The sequence below is a fragment of the Myotis nattereri genome (assembly GCF_964212035.1).
Source record: "Myotis nattereri genome assembly, chromosome: 16".
NCBI lineage: Eukaryota > Metazoa > Chordata > Mammalia > Chiroptera > Vespertilionidae > Myotis > Myotis nattereri.
Window position 1 is genome coordinate 20049583 of NC_138091.1, and position 23478 is coordinate 20073060.

Here is a 23478-nt window from a genome sequence, read left to right on the forward strand (position 1 = left end):
AATAAAAACATTTTATTTTTATTTTTAAATCCCCACCCAAGAGTATTTTCCCATTGATTTTTAGAGAGAGTAGAAGGGAGGGGAAGAGACCCATCTATTGGTTGCCTCCTGCATAGCCTGATCAGGGACAGGGATTGAGTCTGCAACCAAGGTATGTGCCCTTTACCCAGATTGAACCCAAACCCTTCAGTCCACGGGCCAATGCTCTAACCACTGAGAAACTGGTAGGGCAATAAAAACATTTTTAAAAATAAAAAGGACAGATTTCACATGAAAACATTTATTTTTTTACTTTCCTTGAAAAGAATGGGAAGGTCTGGCAATACCCAGCCTGCGTGGCAGCTATTGCCCAGAGATCACTAGTGGCTGCTTCTAGAGTCGGAATGTTCTCTATGAGGCGATTATTTTACTCATGCATATTACCTACCTGGACTCATAAGCATGTGGAGCACATGTCTCCTTCATTAGCTTACTCAGGAAAGCACACTGGGGAAAAAGACCGAGGTCTTTTACATACTCCAGGTCCATAAATTGAGTTAACATTCAGTTATTGCTATGGTTTGAATATTTGTGCCCCCACCCCAAATTCATAGGTTGAAATCCTAATCCCTGATGTGATGGCATTAAGAGGCGGGGGCCTTTGGGAGGTACTTAAATCATGAGGTAGATTCCTCATTAATGGGGTTAATGCCTTATATAAAAGCTCCAGAGATCCCTACCCGCTTCCTTCACCTGAGGGTACAAGAAAGGAGCAGCAATGAAACAGAGAGAGGGCCCTCAACCAAAGGCAACCATGCTGACACCTTGACCTTGGAATTCAACCTCCAGAACTGAGCAATGCTTTTCTGTTGTTTGTAAGCTACCTAGTCTGTGGTATTTTGTTATAGCAGTTCTATTTGGTATTTTATTTTCCTTTTTAGTTTTGGGTCATCTTTCTAAATTTTTTAAGGGCAAGAAGTGAAATTTTGCCAATTCTTAAAGACATATTTGCTATTAGTTCAACGTGTACTTTTTCAGTAACCCCTGATCACTATACTGTCAGCAACTAAAGGAAAATTGCCTCAGATCTAGAGGAAGGGGAAAGGAGAATTTTTAACAGGTTTACAAATATAAGTGTCATGGAGATGAACTTCAGAGGATGCCTCAAATCCTTCATGTGGGTTGAAGCTAATGATAAATTCTTTTTATATAATTTCCTGTATGCAGAGCAAATGGGCTGCTTGGCAGTCTTTCTGTGTGAATTAGAAAATCGTCTAAGAGCTTTGAACTTAGGAAGGGACGGACAAACTAGTTTTAACCTACTTTCCCTTGCTGCAGTTCTGAATCTTCATTGATTGGTGTTTGTGTGATGGGTGTTGGTGTCACTGTAGAGAACTTCAAAGCCTGGCAGGAATAGTTGGAGGAAAGGAGGGGGAAATACAATTTTAGTTCCATTAAAATCCCTCTTTCCCTGCTTGTATTACAGGAACATGCCACTCCATTTGGGATAGTCATTTTCTGAGAATACAGAATTATTAGAAAATATATAATGCTTTCCTTTTCTGCAACGCAAGATGATCATGAGTATCCTTTTCAACATTCTGATTTGATTTTTTTTTTTACCTGTGAATGACTTTAATTTTGGAGACTCCATTTCTTGTCTGTAAATTGGGGATTAATAGTATTAAATTGCTTAGAGGATTGAATAATTGCAAATGTTTGTGTTCCTCATTGATTTTTAAAAATTAAGCACTTTCCTTGAAAAGCGAGTACTATTGTGAAAGGAGAAGGGGAAACGTGTGTTTACTAGAATTAGTATTACCAGCACAATAAAACTGGAAGACCGCTTTATTAACCAAGGAAGGTGAAGGTCCCAAGGAACCGTACACCCGTTCTTTAGCTGTGGTCGCTCCGGACCCTTTTCTTGCTGTACCGCGGATGTTGCTCTCCTCGCCCTCAGGAAGTGAAAGCCTTCCCAAGCTCCCAGTGCATGCTGGGAGTTGTAGTCCTTTCCCTAAAGGCGAGATGAGGCCGTGAGGTCTCCCTTGGTCGCCGGGAGTGGCTAGCACGTGGCTGGAAGGGGCGGTGCGTGCTGGCACCCGGCTCCCCGGTGCTGCGAGCTGCCCGCCCTCGCTCCCCCAGTCTCTGCCCACTCCCGACATGCCCGAGGAGGCGGGCTTCCCGCCGCCTAAGAGATTCCGGCAGGGCCTTGGGCCTCCGAGCCACGACGGGAGGCGAGTGGTGATGCGGCTGAATGCGGGCGGCGGCGGCGGCGGCGGCGGCGGCGGAGGAGGAGGTGGTGGAGGCGGAGGAGGAGGAGGAGGAGGAGGCCGGCGGCGGCATCCGCCCCTGGCCCAGCCCTCGGCCAGTCCCTACCCCGAGGCCGTGGAGCGGCAGCGCCGGAGTCTGCCCATCTTCCAGGCGCGGGGGCAGCTGTTGGCCCAGCTCCGAAACCTGGACAGCGCCATCCTCATCGGTGAGCGGCCGCGCGGCCAAGTCCTTCCTGGTTCTCTGTTCCTGGCGCTGCGAGCACGGTCTTTCTTAGGTGCCTCTCTTCCTCTTTGGTTTGTCTCTACCACAAACCGTACCGCCTTTTCGGTGCCAGGCCGGGAGAGGGGCCTCGGAGGAGTCCGACAGCCCTGCTCTGGGGGTGCTCACAGCCCGAGTTGTTATGCAAACACCACCTTCCGAGTGAACGGGCGCAGGGGCTTGCCGGGGAGTCTGGGGGTGCATCGGAGCCAGCCTGGCAGGAGGCGGCGGGGGAGGCGGTCCCCGAGGGGGGCATCCTCCCAGCGGAGAGCTTCTTGAGAGGCGCGCGGAGGCAAGAAACAGCCGGTCGGCCTGACGGGAAGCAGCAGTTTTCGGTGCATGAACCAAAAGGCGGAGCTGTGACTTGGGGACCGATTGCAAGGAGCTTTGATCCCCAACGTTTAAGTCAGGAGCTTCTGAAGGACCGAGAGGATGAGCCTCCAAACAGGGGAAGGAGACCCAAAAGAGCCAATATACATAGTTAAAGGAACAGAGTGATAAGAAGCGGGAAGCCCTGGCCGGTGTGCCCAGTGGTTACAGCATCGGCCGCGGACTGAAGGGTCGCGGGTTGGATTCTGGTCAAGGGCGTGTACCTCGGTTGCAGGCTGGATCCCCACCCCTGGTGGGGGCGCCTGCGGGAGGCAGCCAATCCATGTGTCTCTCTCACGTAGATGTTTCTGTCTCTGACTTTCCCCTCCCTCCCACTCTCTCTAAAAATCAATGGAGGAAAAAATATATAGGTAGATATAGATAGATATAGACGTAGATGATACAGATATAGATAGATATCGGATGAGGATTAATAAAGAGGAGGGGCATGAACAGATGCAGCAATGAGGTCCAATAATAAGTAGACCCCAAAAATGCCCACTGGATTTGTATTGATTGTGGGCCCACTGTGCGCTGTTTCAGACAAGTTGTGGGGTAGGAGCTGATTTGTCATTGCACTGAGGAGTAAGTAGGAGGTCAGGGAATGAAGGCAGTGGGAGCTGGCCTCTCTTTTGAGAAAAAAAGGGGGCTGAGAGGAACTTGCAAGTCTGAATTAATAGGTTGAGAGGAAGAACTCAGAAGAGGGGGAGGCTGCAGATGGAAAGCCGGCACTGACAGCTGAGTGCAGGGGTCATGGGGAAGGGGGCATTTGACAACGGGCTAGAAGCAGAATTGGCCTTCAATACAGTGAAAGATGTCCAAGCGGCTTTGGGGCTGGAGGAAGAAGGTGAGCATGGGTGTGACTGCAGAAAGCTTCCAGGGCGAGGTAGAGGGAGGTCACCTCTGAGGTTTCTTTTTCTGTGAAATAGGCACAGGAACTCTGCTGAGAGTGGGAGTTTCAGGGCCTTGAGTGGGCCCTTAGGGTCAGGACAGAGGACAGGAAGCAAAAACAAGAAAAGGATGGAGCCCTCGCCGACTTGGCTCAGTGGATAGAGCGTCAGCCTGCGGACTGAAGGGCCCCAGGTTCAGTTCCGGCCAAGGGCACATGCCTGGGTTATGGGCTCGATCCCCAGAAGGGGGCATGCAGGAGGCAGCTGATCGATGATTCTCTCTCATCATTGATGTTTCTATCTCTCCTTCTCCCTTCCTCTCTGAAATCAGTAAAGAAATATATTTAAGAAAAGGATGGATGGTAGCGCATTTGGCCCCACTGCAAACTCAGGGCTCCGTCTGCACAGTTGGGTTATTTTGCTTTATCAGCGCTCAGTTGGTGCAGGAGCAGAAGAGATGGACAGGGAGACAGGAATCCAAGTTTAGGTTTTGCCTGATGGGTTCAGCAGGATTGCAGAATAATCAAATTCTTAGTCCATGATCTTGGCTAGATTTGAAAGGATGGGCAGTCAGAGGAGAGAAAATGGAATAATTATGGGACTATAGGAATGTGAGGGTTAGAAAGTTGTAGCAAAGAGAGGAAAGATGCACAGGTTGACTGAGTTCTTTGTTCTAAGTAGGAACCACGAGGGAGAAAATGACATTAAAAGCTTACTGTATGCACAGGTACATACAAGAGAGAGAGAGACAGACTTTCTCTGCCCTCCTGAAGCTTCTGGGGTTGGAGGAGATGGAAACATTTAAACTTGCAGACAGTTCAGGTTGGTCTGCTGAAAGAGAGATGAACCAGGCACTGCGGAGCATAGCAGAGGCTGCCAGTGCGGCCCCAGGGGAGCGAGTTTAGGTCTAGCTCATCCTGTGGTGTGTGCCAGGCAGGCATCATGAGAGCAGGCAGTTCATGATAGTGCGGACAAAGGCAGCCCTAGTGAACGGTGGGAGTCTGTCACGGCTGCAGTATATGGGTGGATGTCTCTACCTGTCAGAATATATACTTCACTTATTCTTTTGAGAAGTACATTTTTATATTATAGTTGTATTTCATTTTGTGTTTTACTATACTTGTTGTTGAACATTTCCAGTTTTTTGCTTTTGTGAACAAAGTTGATAAAATATCTTGAAGCCATATTTTTTTGTACATCTTTAATTTTTTCTTAGAATCAGTTCTGTAAGTGGAGTTTTGGGTCAAAGGGTATAAACTTCTTAAAGATTTTTCTGATTTAATTTGGCCTTCTGAGAAGCAATTCCAGTTAACACTCCACCAGCAGTATTTGTGAGTACCCAGTTTCCTGTGGCTTTATCAGAACTTAGAATATTTTTTTAAAATTTATTTTTATTGATTTCAGAGAGAGAGAGGGGGGCGGGGGGCGGGATAGGAACATCAATGATGTGAGAGAATCATAGATCGGCTGCCTCCTGCATGCCTCACACTGAGGATGGAGCCTGCAACCCAGGCATGTGCCCTGACCTGGAGTATTATCTTTTATCTTTCTCTTCTGACTTTGATACATTTGTTTGTTGAAATTTGTTTCAATTTGCATTTAAATGAGACTTTTTTCTTTCCAGGGGAAACTGGCTCTGGGAAGACCACTCAGCTCCCTCAGTACCTCTATGAAGGGGGTGTTGGCCGCCAGGGCATCATTGCTGTGACCCAGCCTCGGCGAGTGGCGGCCATCTCTCTCGCTACTAGAGTCTCAGATGAGAAGAGAACTGAACTCGGGAAGCTGGTACCTGATTTGCTTCTTTACAAAAATTTCTCCCTCCCCTGCCTTTTATTTTTCTGAACAAGACTTCTTTTTAAATTTTAATTATTTTTATTGATTTCAGAGAGGGAGAGAGAGAGAGAGAGAATCATTGATCGACTGCCTCCTGCATGCCCCACATTGGGGATCAAGCCTGCAATTGAACCATCACCTCCTGGTTTACAGGTCGACGCTCAGCCACTGAGCCACGTCGGCTGGGCTGAATAAGACTATACAGAGCAAGCTTCTTTCTTGCCACAATTGTCTAGGTCTTTCTCAGAGTTCTTTACCAGTTCCTGAGACCAGAGGGTCTGATAGGCTGTCAGACCCATTTGCTTTGCTTTCAAAATCTGTTGGCAAGTTGGATAAATTAGTTGTTTTCCTTGAGCATTTTTAAGGCTTCAATATCTCTGTGTCTCTCTCGAAAAATTTTAAGCATTTTCTAGCATATGTGTGCGTATGGAGAATGAGTCCCAGAACTGTGCATAAGTTAGATTTATTTGTGTGTGTTTATGTATTTCACTTAAAAACATCTCGGATGTCTTTTCACATCAGTACATAGCTTCTCTTGAAACTATTAAGTAGCTGGGGGTAGAAGGCTAGTTTTAAATCTTGGTCATGCTAATTATAATTGCAGTTAAAGGTACATGCCCACTGTCCGTGTCGGCCACCAGACTGCCTGCTGCGGGGGGAGCCGGGCAGGTCAGTGTGGGTCCTGTTCGCTGTGATAGCACAGGCGCCTGGCCCCGTGCTGGTTACCTGGTGGGTGCTGAGCATGCGTTTGGTGAAGGAATGGTTTCTCTGCACAGGTTGGCTATACAGTGCGCTTCGATGATGTCACCTCGGAAGACACCAGGATCAAGTTCCTGACAGACGGCATGCTTCTGCGGGAAGCGATTTCAGACTCCCTGCTTCGGAAGTACAGCTGTGTCGTTTTGGATGAAGCCCACGAGCGGACTATCCACACGGACGTGCTCTTTGGCGTGGTGAAAGCTGCACAGAAGAGGCGGAAGGAGCTGGGGAAGCTGCCGCTCAAAGTAGGTGCCAGCGCGCTTCTTCCATGTTCGCCTTTGCCCGTCGGCTTCAGAACCGTGGACCGAGTTCACCTAGTGGGTGTGACGGGTTCCCTCATCTGCTTTTAGAGCTTGGGGGGGACACAGAAAGGCTGTCGCCACGTTTGTTTCCATCTCCCTCTTCCCTCTGTACCCAGGTGATTGTGATGTCAGCTACGATGGACGTGGACCTGTTCTCTCAGTATTTCAATGGCGCTCCTGTCCTCTACCTGGAGGGCCGGCAGCATCCGATCCAGGTTTTTCACACCAAACAGCCTCAGCAGGATTACTTGCACGCCGCCCTTGTCTCGGTCTTCCAGATTCACCAGGTACGGGACGGGGGCCGAGTCCTGAAAAGGTCTGTCTCCCTCACGGCTGATAGGGTCCTCAGCTGTGGATGCTGACTGAAGCACTTGGGGAGCCATGTCATTAGGGTGAATGGGAATCTGGCCCTGGCCCTGGCCAGGTCGCTGAGTCGGTTAGAGTGTCATCCCGATTTGCCACGGTTTCAGGTTTGACCCCCCAGGTCAGGGCACATACACGGAGCAACCAGTGAACGCGTTATGTTCACTGATGTTCCTCTCCCAAGTCAATCAATCAATCAATCAATAAAAAGATGAGTCAGGAATTTATTTACTATACCATGTCTCTTTTTATTTTTGGGGGGATCTCTTATTTTCTCTAAAAAGAATTTAACTCTGACCAGTATCTTTCCTCACGCTGCCTCCTCTGTTACATGTGATGCTTTATGGTATTTTCTTCCTCGTATTGAGAAAACGTTGGTATTGATCCAGTTTAGAGTTAAAACTGCATTAGAGAAACATTTCAAATCTCTTCTCATTGTATTAAACAATCATCTCATTCTTGTTTGTTTAATGTGTATAAAATTGACTGTTTTTACCTTCCCATTTGCTTTCTGAAAAAAATCTAGAGGCAGACTTTTTCAGATTAATTTTTTAAAGTGATGTGTGTGCAGTTTGGAGTTTAAAGGGTTAAGCAGTTCATTTTAAAAGGCTCACACAAAGCAGTTACTTTTACTCCCCATCCCAGGCCCTGCACTGTAGAGTAACCACTTACCTTTTTAGCTGTTTCCCCTGGATATTACTTTCATATTTCTAAAATAACCTTATATTGCTATTTGTTGACTTACTGATATTATGTTAATTTTTTACCATGGTAGGTGAGGATTTAGAAAAATCCCTTCTCTACCTCTTGCTTCTCTCCTTCATCCTCTCAACATAGTTATATCACAGTGTATTTTTTTATTTTTATTTTTTTTTCAGTTAGATAGTTCTAAATTATATTACTTGCTCTGCCACTTACAAACTGTGTGGACATGTAAAGTTTATATTTGTTCTTAAACCTTAGTTTTCTCAAATGAAAGATAAAGGTAAAAATTCTATCCATTTCAGGTAGCTAAGATGATAGTTCCACCTCGGGCTAGAAGTGGAACTTTGGGCTACTTACATACACATATACTCACCTGTTATTAAACACTTTTTCAGTTATCAAGTACTTTACAAGTATACCTGAACACACTTCAGAGATCAGGTGCATAAGTGTCTGTTAACTGGCTGTTCTTCCCTTTACCAGGTGAACAGCTTCTGTGAAAGCCTAACGGTCCCACTTTCACTTTTGTACAGGAAGCCCCTTCCTCACAGGACATCCTGGTGTTCCTCACCGGCCAGGAGGAAATCGAAGCCATGAGCAAGACCTGCCGAGACATTGCAAAGCACCTCCCGGACGGCTGCCCCTCCATGCTGGTCCTGCCTCTGTACGCCTCCCTGCCCTATGCCCAGCAGCTCCGCGTCTTCCAGGCGGCGCCGAAGGTGAGTGCACCGCCGCCTCTGTCCAGCCCCATGCCTGGGGACGCACGCGGATCCTCCCGTGGGGCCTGTAGGTATGCCTGTCACCAGACTCCAGAGAAGGTATATGGGGCGGATGCTCAGGCACCAGATACAGTAGCTGAAAAGCTGCAGGAATATAACACGTAGCTGCAGCTGCAGCTCTCCCAAGGTAAGAACAGGGAAACGGTTGTCAGGGGACGAGGGAGAGGGCAAAGGCAAAAGCTGGACGGTAAATGAGTGAGTCTTCCAGGGTCCAGCATAAGCCGCGTTGGTCCATAATAGCATTTATTGGGCGCCCTGCTGTGCCAGGCACTGTGCTGACATGCTACACGCACTGCCTCTCATCCTCTCGGGAGCTGGCAAGGTGGGTTATGGTCCATTTACTAAGCACTGAGGCCCAGAGGAGGGGAGTAACTGCTCCGGGGACACAGCAGGTAACTGGCAGCGCCAGGGTTCCAGCCCACATCCACCTGCTTCTGAACCTTGTGCCTGTGCCGCTACGTCGCATCGCCTCAAAGTAAGCTTTTAAGACCGGAACGTCCCCTCTCTCCCACCCAGTGTAATGGCCCACCGTCAATATTAATAACTGTCATTAGTAACAAAGTCATCTTTTCTTGATCGTGAGTGAATTACGGAAATTAATGGTGAGGACTGTTTTAAAACTTCAGAATCAGCCGAAACCGGTTTGGCTCAGTGGATAGAGCGTTGGCCTGCGGACTGAAGGGTCCCAGGTTCGATTCCGGTCAAGGGCATGTACCTGGGTTGTGGGCATATCCCCAGTGGGGGATGTGCAGGAGGCAGCTGATCGATGTTTCTCTCTCATCGATGTTTCTAACTCTCTATCTCTCTCCCTTCCTCTCTGTGAAAAATCAATAAAATATATTTAAAAAAAAAAAAAAAAACTTCAGAATCATATGTGTGTCATACAGCTTTTTGGTTTTCTTCCTCCTTTTAGGGCTACCGCAAAGTGATCATTTCAACCAACATCGCTGAAACCTCCATAACCATTACAGGAATAAAATACGTAGTTGACACGGGCATGGTCAAAGCAAAGAAGTATAACCCTGGTGAGAACTTGTGGCTGATGACTGTCTCTTCTGTGTGTAGTGAGCACCCACTGAGTTTCCTGTAGTCCCCCGTTTCCCCCAATGAGCATTTCATGCTTGTAACTGACTGAGATTGGGGTGGCAGGCACCAAAAGTGAGACAGTGCAGGGGCGGGTCCAGAAAGGGGACCTGAGGCAGGTCTGTGAGACGAGAAGGCAGGGTAGAAAGAGAAGGCGAGGCTTAACAAACTTGGGGACAGAGGTGTCTGAGACCCTGTCAGAAGGTGGGTGAGTTGATGGCACCGGGGCCAGAGGTAGCTTGACACCACATCAAAGGCTCTCATCTTTGAGCTTGGCGGGGTCCAGCTCCAGGTTTCCCAGAATTCCCTGGGCTGGGTGCAGCACTAGCTGTTCCTGAATTTTCAGTGGGAAGCTTCCTTCAGTCGTTTTCCTTCGTGTCTGTTGTATACCTTGCTTTATTCTACAGAGGATTTGAGGCAGCTGAAAGGATCGATTTCAGATTTTTAATTGAAATTCACTAAGTGCTGCCTTTCACTTGTGTATCTCAGCGATAACATGCGACAGGGCTCGGTTCTCAGTGCCTGGCACAGAGTGCACCTTTATGAAGAAAATCTCTCATTTACTCCTGCAGTAACATGCATGGTCTCTTATTACGGAGGTGGGAGGGAGGAGAGAGTATACAGGGCCTGGAGGCATTTCATTTCTGAGTCATTGATTGACATGGTGACAACTATCCTCGTTGCCAGTGACTGTCCTGGTTTTGTCACTGAAAGTCCCAAGTCCCAGGCCAAATGGGGTGGTTGTTACCATATGAGCTAAGCCAGACCTCTGAAATTTACTCTCCTGTCCCCCTGCTATAAGCATGAAGTTTTTCTGATGTTTTATTTTTTTAAAAAAACATATTTTTATTGGTTTCAGAGAGGAAGGGAGAGGGAGAGAGATAGAAATATCAATGATGAGAAAGAATCATAGATCAGCTGCCTCCTCCATGCCCCACACTGAGGATCGAGCCTGCAACCCAGGCATGTGCCCTGACGGGAAATGAAACCGTGACCTCCTGGTTCACAGGTCAACCATTGATGTTGTAATAACAGATTTCACAGTGTCCAGTACCAGGCCTCATTTCACTGCAGAACAGTCTGGTTTTGTGCTTTCTGATTTAGCCTTGAGTTTTTCTGACTCGGTAATGCAGAAAGGATCGCTGGTGCTCTGAGGAATGCTCCTTTTGTCCGTACTGGAGAAGCAGCCTGTTTATGTGAAGGATGGGCAGAGCACTAATGTGGGCCATTCTCCCTCCAGACAGTGGCCTGGAGGTGTTAGCTGTGCAGCGGGTGTCCAAGACGCAGGCGTGGCAACGCACTGGACGCGCTGGCAGAGAGGACAGCGGCGTCTGTTACCGGCTCTACACAGAGGATGAGTTTGAGAAGTTTGACAAGATGACCGTGCCAGAGATCCAAAGGTGGGCCCGAGGTGCCCCCCACCCCTGCCACTGCCCCACACCTCCCTCCGTGCTGGCTCGGGTCTCCCCAGAGCTGCAGTCCTCACTGACACGCCTCGGTGGTGGTGCTGACTCGCCGGCTGGAGGATCAGGGGGTGAACAGCGCACGTCTCTCACTCTGCACAGGTGTAACCTGGCGAGCGTGATGCTGCAGCTCCTAGCCATGAAAGTCCCCAACGTGCTCACCTTCGACTTCATGTCCAAACCGTCTCCAGGTGAGTGGGATCTTCAGTGGAGTGGAAGGTTACAAGTAGACAAACGACAGCAAATGGACTCTCAAAAAAGCATTTTAGAGGTCTCCTTTGGTTTAGTCTGGTGGAGAACATGAACTGTCAGAGAGGTGTCTGAGAACCATGAAGGATAGATGCGGTGCCATCAGCACCGTCCCAGCACAGAGAGTGGCCTCGAATTGTACTTCTGCCAGCGAAAGGACTGAAAATACCACGTTTCTGTGCTTTTGACTGGCATTTGGTCAGTTCTGGTCCCTCATTGACCTCTCTGTGGAGGAAGAAGTAATTGGGATTTTCCTAACGATGGCAGCTTTTAGCACTTGACATCTCTTCAATACATGGTTTTCCTTTCCTTTTTCCCCTCTTTTTATTAAGTGAAGAAATATAATTTTTTAAATATATATTTTTATTGATTTCAAAGAGGAAGGGAGAGAGAGATAGAAATATGAGTGATGAGAGAGAATCATCGATCAGCTGCCTCCTGCACACCTCTCCCCCCTGACTGGGGATCAAGCTTGCAAACCAGGCATGTGCCCTAACCGGGAATCAAACCATGACCTCCTGGTTCATAGGTCAACCACTGAGCCACGCTGGCTGGGCTGTTTTGTTTTTGAAAGTAAAAATTGATGGGTATAGCCCGAACTGGTTTGGCTCAGTGGATAGAGTGTCGGCCTGCGGACTCAAGGGTCTCAGGTTCGATTCCGGTCAAGGGCATGTACCTTGGTTGCAGGCACATCCCCAGTAGGAGGTGTGCAGGAGGCAGCTGATCAATGTTTCTCTCCTATTGATGTTTCTAACTCTCTATTCCTCTCCCTTCCTGTCTGTAAAAAATCAATAAAATATATTTTTAAAAAAAATTTGACGGGTATACAAGGGTCCCACCCCTCGATCTTCAGGTTCTTGGTTTCCTGTTCCTAGAGCAAACCATTTTCTAATTGTCTTCTAAATAAATTCTGTGCATATGCAAGTGTATATGATCTCTTTTAAAACACAAATAGTATACATTGTGCACTTTTCTGCACTTATTTCCCGCCCCCCATTTTATTGAGATATAATTGACATACTTCATTGTATAAGTTTAAGGTGAACAGCTAATAATTTGCCTCACATAGATTATGAAATGATTGCCCCTTATAAGTTTAGTTAGCATCCATCATCTCATATAGATACAATAAAAAGAGAAAGCAAAAAAAGAAGAAAAGCATTGTATTTTTCATTGCTAAATTTGTACACGCAAAGGAAGACATATATGTAAGGTAGAAGGAGTAGTAAAACCAACACCCGTGCACCCCTCGCCAGCGCCTTGAAGCCCCCTGCACCCTCCGGCCACACTCGCTTCCTTCCCTCTCCCTCAGGGAACCGCCTCCCACCTTTTGTTCGCAGTCCCTTGCTTTTCTGCAGTGTGTTATTCTCCGGGTGTGTGTCCCTAAGCAATGTGTTGTTTCTGTTTGCATGTTTCTGTGTCAGTTCCTCAGTAACCTTCCCTTTTCTTTCATTATGTTTTGTAAGATTTGTGTTGATGCATTTTCACCACCAAATGCTATTGCATTCTATGAATAAAGCAAAATGCACTTAGTCATTCTCCCATTGACTGAGACATTTGTGCATTCTTTGGGCACCTAATGTATTTTACAGATCGTTTCCTCTCAGTATGTATATATTTATTGCATCTTAGGGGAGCGTTTTATTCTTTAATGGGTAATGCATTCACATGGTTCAAAATTAAAAACCATAAAAGAGTGAGTAGTAAATAGTGGCCTTCTCAGCAGGGGCCCTGGTATTGATGTTGTGGAGTGTGTGCTTCTAGAGACACTGGTCCCTGTATATTGTGTGAGCATGTCTGTGGGGGAAATTCTTTTATATTTATTTATTTATTTGATATTTTTTCTTTGTGGGTGAAATTCTTAGGTGTATCATTGCTGGCTTTAAAATTTACATACATATTGCCAAATTGCAGACCATTTTTTCTTTTTTTGGTAAGAGAACATTTATTGGGTAAATTACAGAGGTAGGAGGAGTACTTTCTACAGAAAGAAAGGGCTTAGGAAACAAGTTGTAGAGGTGAAGGAAGGGCCCTTGGAGCTTGCGGGTGAGGGAGCAGTGATGGCCTTCCTGGGCAGGGAGCGGAAGGGAGAGGCACGCACGTGCTCCCGGGAGAGGAGCCTGCAGACCATTCTTTAAAAAGGGAATTGAGCCCTGGCCGGTTTGGCTAAGTGGATAGAGCATCGGCCTGTGCACTAAAGGGTCCAGGCTCGATTCCGGTCAAGGGTGCATGCCTCCATTGCAGGCTTGGTCCCCGGCCGTGTGCAGGAGGCAACAATGGATGTGTCTCTCACGTTGATGTTTCCCTCCTTCTGTCTCTACCCTCCCTTCCACTTTGTCTAAAAAGCAATGGGAAAATATCCTTGGGTGAGGATTAACAAAAAAATAAATAAAATAAAAGGGAATTGAACTGAAGAAGTGGTGCATTAACAGCTTTGAAAGTGAGTTCTGGGGACAGTGGTGGTGTGATCTCTGCTGTGGTTTGATCAGTTGTAAAGTTATCAGAAGCACTGAACTAGTTGCAACTTCTTTTTTGGATTTTTGGCTCCTTTTTTGTGTCTCTGTTTTTCAGATCACGTTCAGGCGGCCATCGCCCAGCTGGACCTGTTGGGTGCTTTGGAGCACAAGGATGAGCAGCTCACCCTGACTCCACTCGGAAGGAAGATGGCAGCGTTTCCCTTAGAGCCCAAATTTGCCAAAGTAAATGATGCCCTCTCTTCAGTCCCCTTTCTGTACATTACAGGTTAGCCATCCCAAAGTAGACTTCGAAACCCAGTGCTTCTAGATTAACCTTCACTTTTATCCTAAATAATTGTCCACTCCCACTTTGTGTCTGACACTGATTTACGCTCTATGTGGGCTTAGAACTCATTTTAAATCATGAGCCCTACCCACAAGGAATTTGGAATCCTCAGGAAAGACAGTCATTTGTTCTACAAACAAGTCAAGTAACGTTAACACACAGTCATGGTTTTAGAAACGCCTGCCCTTTAACGCCTTAGAAGGGGAACTGCAAAAGCAATGTACAGGAATACTGCATTCAGAGCCAGGAAGAATTTTGGTTAAGGCGGTTTTCAATTTTGACTTGCAGACCATCCTCCTGTCCCCCAAATTCCACTGTACGGAGGAGATACTGACCATCGTCTCCCTGCTGTCCGTGGACAGCGTCCTCTACAACCCGCCCTCCCGGCGGGATGAAGTGCAGGGTGTCCGGAAGAAGTTCATCTCCAGCGAGGGCGATCACGTCACCCTGCTCAATATCTACCGGACCTTCAAAAACTTGGGTGGAAATAAGGTGCACTTTGTCTCGTTCCTCTTCTCCAGTGATACCTCTTTTCGGGAATTTCGGCCTTCCTTTCTTGGCTGAAGCATCTAAAGAGCCACAAAAAGAACGTCAGCTATCATTTCAGCAAGGTCTTGTACAGGGACAGTACCAGGGAAGAAATGCGATTTCTGCCTTTCGCTCCCCTTGTGTTTAACTCATATTTAATGTGGACAAATTAGTTCAGTAGTTAGTGACCAGTTTCTTAGCTACAAAATGGGTTTCCCCCACCTGCCCCTGACTTTCTTCATAGTAGTTTTTGCTTGTATGATATTTCAGTTCTTCGGACCAAGGGAAAACGGGTATATTATTTCATTTATCAGTATAATCAGTAATTGTGCCATGGTGTGCGTGCTTTAACTTGTTCTGCATTTTATTTTTTTATTTATTTTTTTTAAATATATTTTATTGATTTTTTACAGAGAGGAAGGGAGAGAGACATGTTTAGAAACATTGATGAGAGAGAAACATCGATCAGCTGCCTCCTGCACATCTCCTACTGGAGATGTGCCCGCAACCCAGGTACATGCCCTTGACCGGAATCGAACCTGGGACCCTTTAGTCCGCAAGCCGACGCTCTATCCACTGAGCCAAACCGGTTTTGGCTGTTCTGCATTTTAATGCAGTCAGTTCTTTAAAAAAAAACCAGCACCCACTTGTAGCAGTTGTGAACATTTTGCTCTATTTGTCCCAGTTTATTTTTAAGGACATAAAACGCTATAGATTTTATGCAGCGAAGGCCTGCACTGCTCCTGTCCCTGTCCTTCCTCCCTGTGTAACCTCTGTCCTGAGGGTGGTGTGTGGCAGCAAACCTTACCTCCTATCTGAACATTAGATGCTACAGATGTTTGCAGCTGGTTTCCACGTGCAGCACTACTGTGACCATCTGTGCAGGGGGCGTGTTTCTCTGGGTCCACACTCAAGTGGACCTGCTGGTCTTGGCAGCTGCATCCAGCTTTCCCGGGCGAGCATGTGGCTCCCCAAAGCTGTCAGCCCCTCTGCACTCCCCCTAGTGATGTATGAGCTTCCTTTCCCACCATCCTCTCCAATGCTTAGTTGAAATGACTTTAATTTTTACCAAGTTGATGGGTTAGAAATAGTATCTCAGCTGTTTTAGTTACTTTGCCTTGATTCCTCAAGAGACTGAGAATCCTTATATAAGTTTATTGGTTACAAGTCATTTCTATTAAAAGTGAGTTGTCTGTTCATAGCCTTAGTCTATTTTCTACTGGACTGTTGGTCTTTTTCTTACTGATTTATAGAAGGTTCTTTTTTAAAAAATGTTTTTATTTAGTGATTTTAGAGAGAAACATCAGTTTGTTGTTCCACTCATTTATGCATTCATTGGTTAATTCTTATATGGTATGTGCCTTGACCAGGGATCAAACCCACAACCTTGGCATATCGGGACAATGTTCTAACCAACTGAACTACCTGGCCAGGGCCTGTATTTTTTGTTTATTTGTTTGTTTTTAAAAACATCCATGTGAGAGAGACACATCGATTGGTTGCCTCCTACGTGTGTACCAACCAGGGCCAGTGATTGAACTTGCAATCAAGGTACATGCCCTTGACCCGGAATTGAACCCAAGACCTTTCCTTCCCTGAGCCAATGCTCTAACCAGTGAGCAACTGGCCAGAGCTGTTGGTTTGTTTATTTTTAATATGTTTTTGTTTATTTTAGAGAGGAAGGGAGAGGAAGAGAGAGAGAGAGAGAGAGAGAGAAAATGATGAGAGAGAATCATTGATTGGCTGCCTCCTGCACACCCCCTACTGGGGATTGAGCCCACAATCCGGGCATGTGCCCTTGACTGGAATTGAACCTGGAACCCTTCAGTCACAGGCTGATGCTCTATCCACTGAGCCGAACCAGCTAGGGCTGTTTTTGTTTTGTAATGTATTCTGGAGATACTTACCTTTATTGGGTGTAGTAGTGCAAACATCTCAGTCTGTAGCATTTTTCATAGTGACTTGACATAAAAAAAATTTTTGTTTTACTTTTGGTTAAATATTTTTTCTTATGGCTTATGCTTTTTGATATAAAGATATTTTTCTATATTTTTGGCAACTAAAGTTTTCCCTCTAAATTCAACTATGTTCTAAAAATCATTTTATTTTCATTATAGAAATGAGAGGATTGAGATATCTCTTTTTCTCCTGTTCAGGATTGGTGCAAAGAGAATTTTGTCAACAGCAAGAATATGATGCTAGTAGCTGAAGTCCGAGCCCAGCTGAGGGATATCTGCGTAAAGGTATTCTTTCCTCCTACTTGTTCTCTGGGGGACTAAGCTATTACTTTTTTCTAGATAAAAACATTTTAATTGTTTATAGCTAATGATTACAAAAGAAACTCTTATTGTATGAAAATTTTTAAATAAGAAAGAAAGTGAAAATTATCCACAATTCCATCTCACCGTTTTGGTCTGTTTCCTCATAGTCCTGTTAAATGTTTTTTGCATACTTAGTTACATTGTATGTATAATTTATATTCAACTTCTGTAAAAGTATTTTCCAGTGTTATTAAAATCCATCATAAGATTATTTTAGTAGGAATATATTTATTCTCTTCAGATTACATAAGTAGTGCATAATTTTTACAAGTTGATACAATGCAGAAAATAGTGATATAAAATGCAGAAAGTTTCAGAGTCTCCCATAACTCTGCCTCTCTAAAGATAAACCTCCGTTAACAATCCTTTATCCTTCTAGAATTTTTTCCTGTGTGTGTGTATGTGTGTACATATACACATGGATACATATATATAACATTTTCTTCAGAACATAAATATGATGCACACTTTGTTTTACAGCTTGCCCTTTTCCATCTGGCAGACGTTTGAACACTTGGTGTGTCTGGGCTGTCTTTCAGTGTCTTTATGTCCATCTTACTCTTGTCAGTGACCTCATAGGTTTCCGTTGTGTCCACTGCATTTTATTTAACCAAGCCCAAGGGTGATTGTTGAGGTTATATCAGAATGACCATCCTCCGACATATGTGTTTGCGGCCTAGTGCGCATAGAATGAACGGTGAATTCATGGATAGTGACATTAGGTCTTGATAGTTATTGCCAGATTGTCTACCAGAAAGTTTTCTGTTAGCTTCTATTCCTCTTAGAGTACATGATGTTTTACAGTCCTGTGTATGTTAATGATTGTGTGACACTGCATTTTACTCGGAGGTGGGAGTAGTTTTATAAGTATCTCCTGTTGTTGAGCACAGGAAGTGCCCATGTGCAGTCGTAGACATCTCTGCTGACTGTCTTTGTGTGTCAGGCCTCTCTGGACAGCCCCAGTGCAGACTGTCTGCACGTCCCTAGGAGAGCTGTGGCCTGTGCCCAGCCTGTGTCCGCTGCCAGCGGCCTGTTGTTAACATTTAATGCTATTTCTTCTCATAGTAGCCTGTTGTGTCCTTAATTTTACACATTTTCCCAAACCCCTCTTGCACTTGAACAGTTTGCCTGCCAGACCATCTCAGCCTCGTGAGTTTTCTGTTTATTCATGACAATCGGGGTGGTGCTTCTCTCTTCTGATGGAAGAAGCTTTAGTGACTGACCACGCCCTCTTTATACGCCAGACACTGGCCAAGGTCCCGGAGTTGTACAGCTGCACTGACACTAAGTTTCTCGAGGAACAATCTGGAGGGGCAATCTGACTTACATATACACATATATCTCCTGTGGGGAGCCAATGATAATTATAATTATAGAAATTGTTTATGAAGTACTTATTAAGGCACCATTCTAAGCACTTTTCATGTGATGCCTTATTTGAAATCCCCACTTCACCCGCTGTAAGGTTGATTCTGTTATTATTCCCATTTCACCAATGAGGAAACTAGAGCCCAGGGAAGTTAAGTCATGTGCCCCAAGGCACAGGGCCAGTGAGTGTGGAGCTGGCAGCCGGAAGGAGAGACCAGTGAGCAGTGGGACTCTGGGCTTCCTGGAGGTGGTGATCCTGAGCTACTTCCTGACAGATGAGGAGATAGTGTCTTCCTCAGGCCAGGATCAGCTGATTGCAAAGAACAAGACACCTTGAGCCACCTTAAAGGGGATACGGGGGGATAAAGAGGTACCTTTGGAATCTGGACAGGAAATAGTCCAACCCCAGTCCACACAGGGACTGGCATGAGGAACCAGAAAAGGCCACTGGGAGCAAGGGCAGCTTTCTGAGTCTGCTTGCCTCTTGTTTTGGGTGCTCTCTGCCTGCCTCCTTCCCCCTTTTCACCTTCCGCCTCTGCACAAGCGACTGCTTTCCCTGGCCTCCCCTTCAAAACCCTAACGGATTGCTCAGACTCCAAATGCCGGAAGAGAGAAGCTGGCCAGTGTGGTCAGGCAGTGCAAGCCACTGGCTGGTTCCGCTGTGGCCTGGGGTGTAAGGTGACGTGGCCCATCAGCAAGGGTGGGGAGCAGGAGACTGACGACCGCCACTGCCGCTGGGGAGCGGAGGGGTGCTCTGTCTCCCCGTGGTGCACGTGGGAAGGCCCCTCGTGGAACGGGCCCAGGAGGGAGGAGGCCGTTGAGGACCGCAGATGCTCAGGACGGCTCGCTCATTCACAGCGTCACAGTTGGAAGCCTGCATTGCTTTGCCAGGAGCACTAGACAGTGGAGGTTTTCAGGGGTGAAGAATGACAAGCTGGTAGAGGAAGGTGGCTGGCGGCAGTGCGTGCGATGGATGGAGGGAGGAGACGAGGTGGTCAGTTGAGGGAAAGGCCTCTCCTTCCTGCCACGTCCTGGCCGGTGTTTCCATGGGGACAGGTGCTGGCTCACCAGGCCTGTCTGCTTGGCCCCTTACATGACCGTCTCCCTCCTGGTCCTTACTCGCCAGGCTGCGCTTTTCCTATTTTCAGTTCACCCTCCTTCAGCGGCACCTCCTCCGCCTGGGCTGGTCTCTAAGGTGCTTGAGGAAACACCTCCCAATGGCAACTTCCACGCCGTTAGGCCTGCAGTGTGGGCTGCGTTTTGGGTGCGGGTGTTCCGAATGCGATGCAGTGCTGAGCAGCGTGCATGTTTGGGGTCTTCTCCAATTCTCGCTTCCTCCTGACACAGATGTCCATGCCCATCCCGTCGTCCCGGGGGGACATGGAGACGGTCCGCCGCTGCCTGGCTCACAGCCTCTTCATGAGCACCGCCGAGCTGCAGCCGGACGGGACCTACGCCACCACAGACACGCACCAGCCGGTGGCCATCCACCCCTCGTCCGTCCTCTTCCACTGCAAGCCCGCCTGCGTGGTGTACACCGAGCTGCTCCACACCAACAAGTGCTACATGCGCGACCTCTGCGTGGTGGACGCCGAGTGGCTGTACGAGGCCGCCCCCGACTACTTCCGCAGGAAGCTGAAGGCCAGCAGGAACTGAGCCACGGCCTGGGAGCGGGGGCCACAGCCGTCCTCCCAGCCGACTGCCCGCTCGGCGCCTAAGAGGCAGCGGGTTTTAACCTACAGAACGTGCCCGACTTCCAGGAGCTTACAAGTGTCTTCTTTAAACTCCTTAGGCTGAATGAATCATGTAGACGGGTAGATGCTATTTATACCTTTGAAACATCAAAGTTGTGCTTTAGGTCCTTGCTGGGTGACTTTGGGTGACATAGTTAACTTCGGAGCCCCCGTTTCTTATATGCCAAAGGGGGCAATAATCCTTATAGGGTTGGGGTCATGAGGTTGGGGAAAATGAAAGATGAACTTACAATGAATTGTTGGCTTCATCTTCCTGCTTTTTACATAATGTGAATCGAGTACCACAAGATCCCCAGTTCCCGAGACTAAGGGACTTTCTAGAAGGGACTGTGGGAGGGCACAGAGCTGTTGTCTTGCATCTATTTTAATGTCTATCTGTACAGAGTATTTTTTTAATCCTCACCCAAGGATATATTTTCCACTGATCTTCAGAGAGAGTGGGAGGGGGAGAGGCAGAGAGAGAGAAACATCGATGTGAGAGAAACACATTGATTGGTTCCCTCCCGCACACACCCCAACCAGGTCAGGGATCAAGCCCGCAACCAAAGCCTGCACCCTTGACCAGAATCGAACCCGAGACCCTTCTGTCTGTGGGTCAGTACACTAACCACTGAGCAACCCAGCCAGGGCTGTACAGAGTTTTTTGGGTTTTTTAAATATGTTTTTATTTATTTCAGAGAGGAACAGAGAGGGAGAGTGAGATAGAAACATCAATGATGAGAGCAAATCATTGATGGGCTGCCTCCTGCATGCCCCACACTGGGGGTCAAACCCAGGCATGTGCCCTGACTGGGAATCAGACCATGACCTCTTGGTTCATAGGTCAACGCTCAACCACTGAGCCATCCGGCTGGGCCAGAGTTTTCCAATAGAAAACATGAGAGGGAGGTGCTGGCCGCTCCTGCTGAGCCTCTTCCTCAGGTGTGGGCGCTTGCTGCCTCCACGCAGGGGAGTGACGGAGGCCTGCGGGCTGCTGAGCTGAGCATCTTCGTCCTTGTGCTTCTGTGGCGGACATCCTCGCCTGTCCTTCAGGAGACGTGGACGCCTCCTGGGTGAAGGCTGATTTGTATTTTCTGAATCATGTCAGGTATAACTGGGAAACTGGCCCAGAGGGTGATGGCCCCAGCATACCAGCGGCTGTTTCTCTGTGGTGGCACGCTTAAATATGTGAGCAGAAGGAACGACCCCAGGCTACAGTTCAGCCACTGCTCTTCTGGCAGGGCCCCTGGTCCGAGAGCTGTGGTGGAGGGAGAGACGAATGGTCCACGAGAACCAGGCGGCATTGGCTCATCCCATTCACAACATCTGGCGGCTATATTCTCGCATCTTATTTATTTTACCCTTTTTCCTCCTTTGGGACTTGGGGACAACCTGGGTTTGTTACCTCCTAACAAAGTGGCCATCACTCTCTAACCCTTAGTGTCTGCATTTCTCAGAGGGAATTGGTGGTTCTCCGCCATCTCTTCCTATTCTTTTTTTTTGAGAATAAAAGTCCTTCTTAGCTATTTAATTACCAAAAGTGACTGGATGTCTTGTCCCAGAAGCAGCCAAGATTTACCCCTTTTAATGTGCTTAATTGGTCTGAACACCTGTGCAGAATTTTGGTCATTACTCACAGTGAACCATGCCGTTTCGGTACAACGGCCCAAACTCAGAGACCCTGCAGGGGCAGCGGACTCCTCGAGACCAGCCTGCTGGAGCTCCCCGCGCCCGTCCCATCTGTGCGTGTCTGCCTGTCAGGTCTGCTCGGGCTTTCCGCACACGCTGGGGCCCTGAAAAGTCCAGCTTTTATCTAGTGCTCGGGCACTTGAGACTTAATTGTTAGAAATATTTACGTTTAGGCCAAATGGGATTTGGCAGATCCGGTATACCCTATCTCAGTGATTTCCAACCTTTCCCTTCTCGTGGCACACGTGAACTAATTACTAAAATTCTGAGGCACATCAAAAAATACATTTTTTGCCAGCCTGACCCAAAAATTAGATATACTTTTGATTCATTCCCACTGGACAGCTATTGTGTTGGCTGTTGTCTTTGTTTGTTTGTTTGTTTTTAATCTAAGGGAAAAGAGGTCAGTGCCCCTGACTAAATAGGCAGGTAGTGCATGTTTAAAAAGTCTTGCTGCACACCGGTTGGAAATCACTGCCCTATCTTATTGAATACGTAAGACTTTTAGCAGGCTCTTCCTCAGATTGACTTGTTTTTACTGTTGCTGACCTTCTGGAAAGTTTGTCAGAAGATTTTTAAAGTGTATTTTTCTTATTTGTTAAATAGAAGTCTAGGATGTTTAGCCCGACTTGGTAAAAGAAAATGTATTTTTAATAAAAAAAATTCATCGTGTTGGTAAAAAATTTCAAGTGGGGTGATTTATCATGTCCCTCCGCAAATTCTCTCTCAGAATAATTGTGTACAACTTAAGTACCTAAAGAGTTTCTGGAAAATGTATACTGTTACTCTTTTCTGAGCAGGAATAAGGGATAGATAGCTTCTAAGTAGCTTTAATGTTTCTGTACAGAAATATGTTAATCACTGTAACATTCTGGTAGACTTTTAATACAGTAGTTTTTATTGGGCTTTTTAAAAAGTTAATTTTTAACATAGCTGCTCAGGGATTACATCAGATTGGAAAACCCATTCTGACTCCACATGTTCCTACAAAGAAGTAAATGGTTATTTATATTGAGCTGCAGGGGACAGTACATTTTAAACTTAAACTTTCTTAAGAAAGTTAAATGTTTCACAGTGATGTTGCAATGTGATCTTGAGCTACTCTTTTTCAATTGGTAAAATCTCTTTTCCTATCTGCAATCCATGCCTGGGTGAATCACCAGCTCCCATGAGCAGCTTCATGTAAATAGGTGCACTCCAAGCAGATCGCATGCCTGCTACTGGTGTTGATCTACTTGCAGTAATCGTGGCGTGTGGAACATCCACTCCAAGGAAAGAACTGGTCCTTGTTAAAAACCCTTATTTAATGTTGCAGCTCTGCTGGTTGTAAAGAGATGCCAGAATGGAGATAAGTTTTTGCTCTGTGAGTAAAACTTTCTATTTAAATCCATTTACTCCAGCATCAAGAACTGCTTGGAACTGTGGCCAGGCATCTAAGATACCATTCCGTGAACATATATTGGAACACTGTACCTCTCAGGGGAAGCAAGTATTCAATTATGTTTTACTTGATCAGAACATAATTTGCAGAGGGGAAAACACAGAAAAATCAAGTTGGTTCAGGTTTTTATGGTGTATTTAGAGAATCTGGTTTCATTCAAAAAGACGTAGCTCTACCAAAATGTCAGTTCTTGTATTTAATGCTCAAATTTGCACATGACTATCAAATTCATTAAAAATGAATCTTGTACATGATATGTGTGGCTTTCTTTGCTCTTTTTTTCCTTATTACAG

The 23478-nt window shown here is 46.5% G+C and overlaps 1 protein-coding gene across 1 annotated transcript; it reads left to right on the forward strand.

The window, feature by feature from the left end:
• The first annotated feature begins 2027 nt into the window (after window positions 1-2027).
• On the forward strand, window positions 2028-22050 carry DHX33 (DEAH-box helicase 33). The gene is made up of 12 exons (XM_081109320.1): window positions 2028-2455; window positions 5392-5552; window positions 6377-6604; window positions 6778-6948; window positions 8263-8448; window positions 9422-9533; window positions 10832-10991; window positions 11157-11245; window positions 13875-14002; window positions 14394-14597; window positions 16790-16876; window positions 19670-22050. The coding sequence occupies exons 1-12, from the start codon at window positions 2140-2142 to the stop codon at window positions 19976-19978; spliced, it is 2151 nt and encodes a 716-aa protein (XP_080965446.1). The 5' UTR covers window positions 2028-2139; the 3' UTR covers window positions 19979-22050.
• The last annotated feature ends 1428 nt before the right edge of the window (window positions 22051-23478 follow it).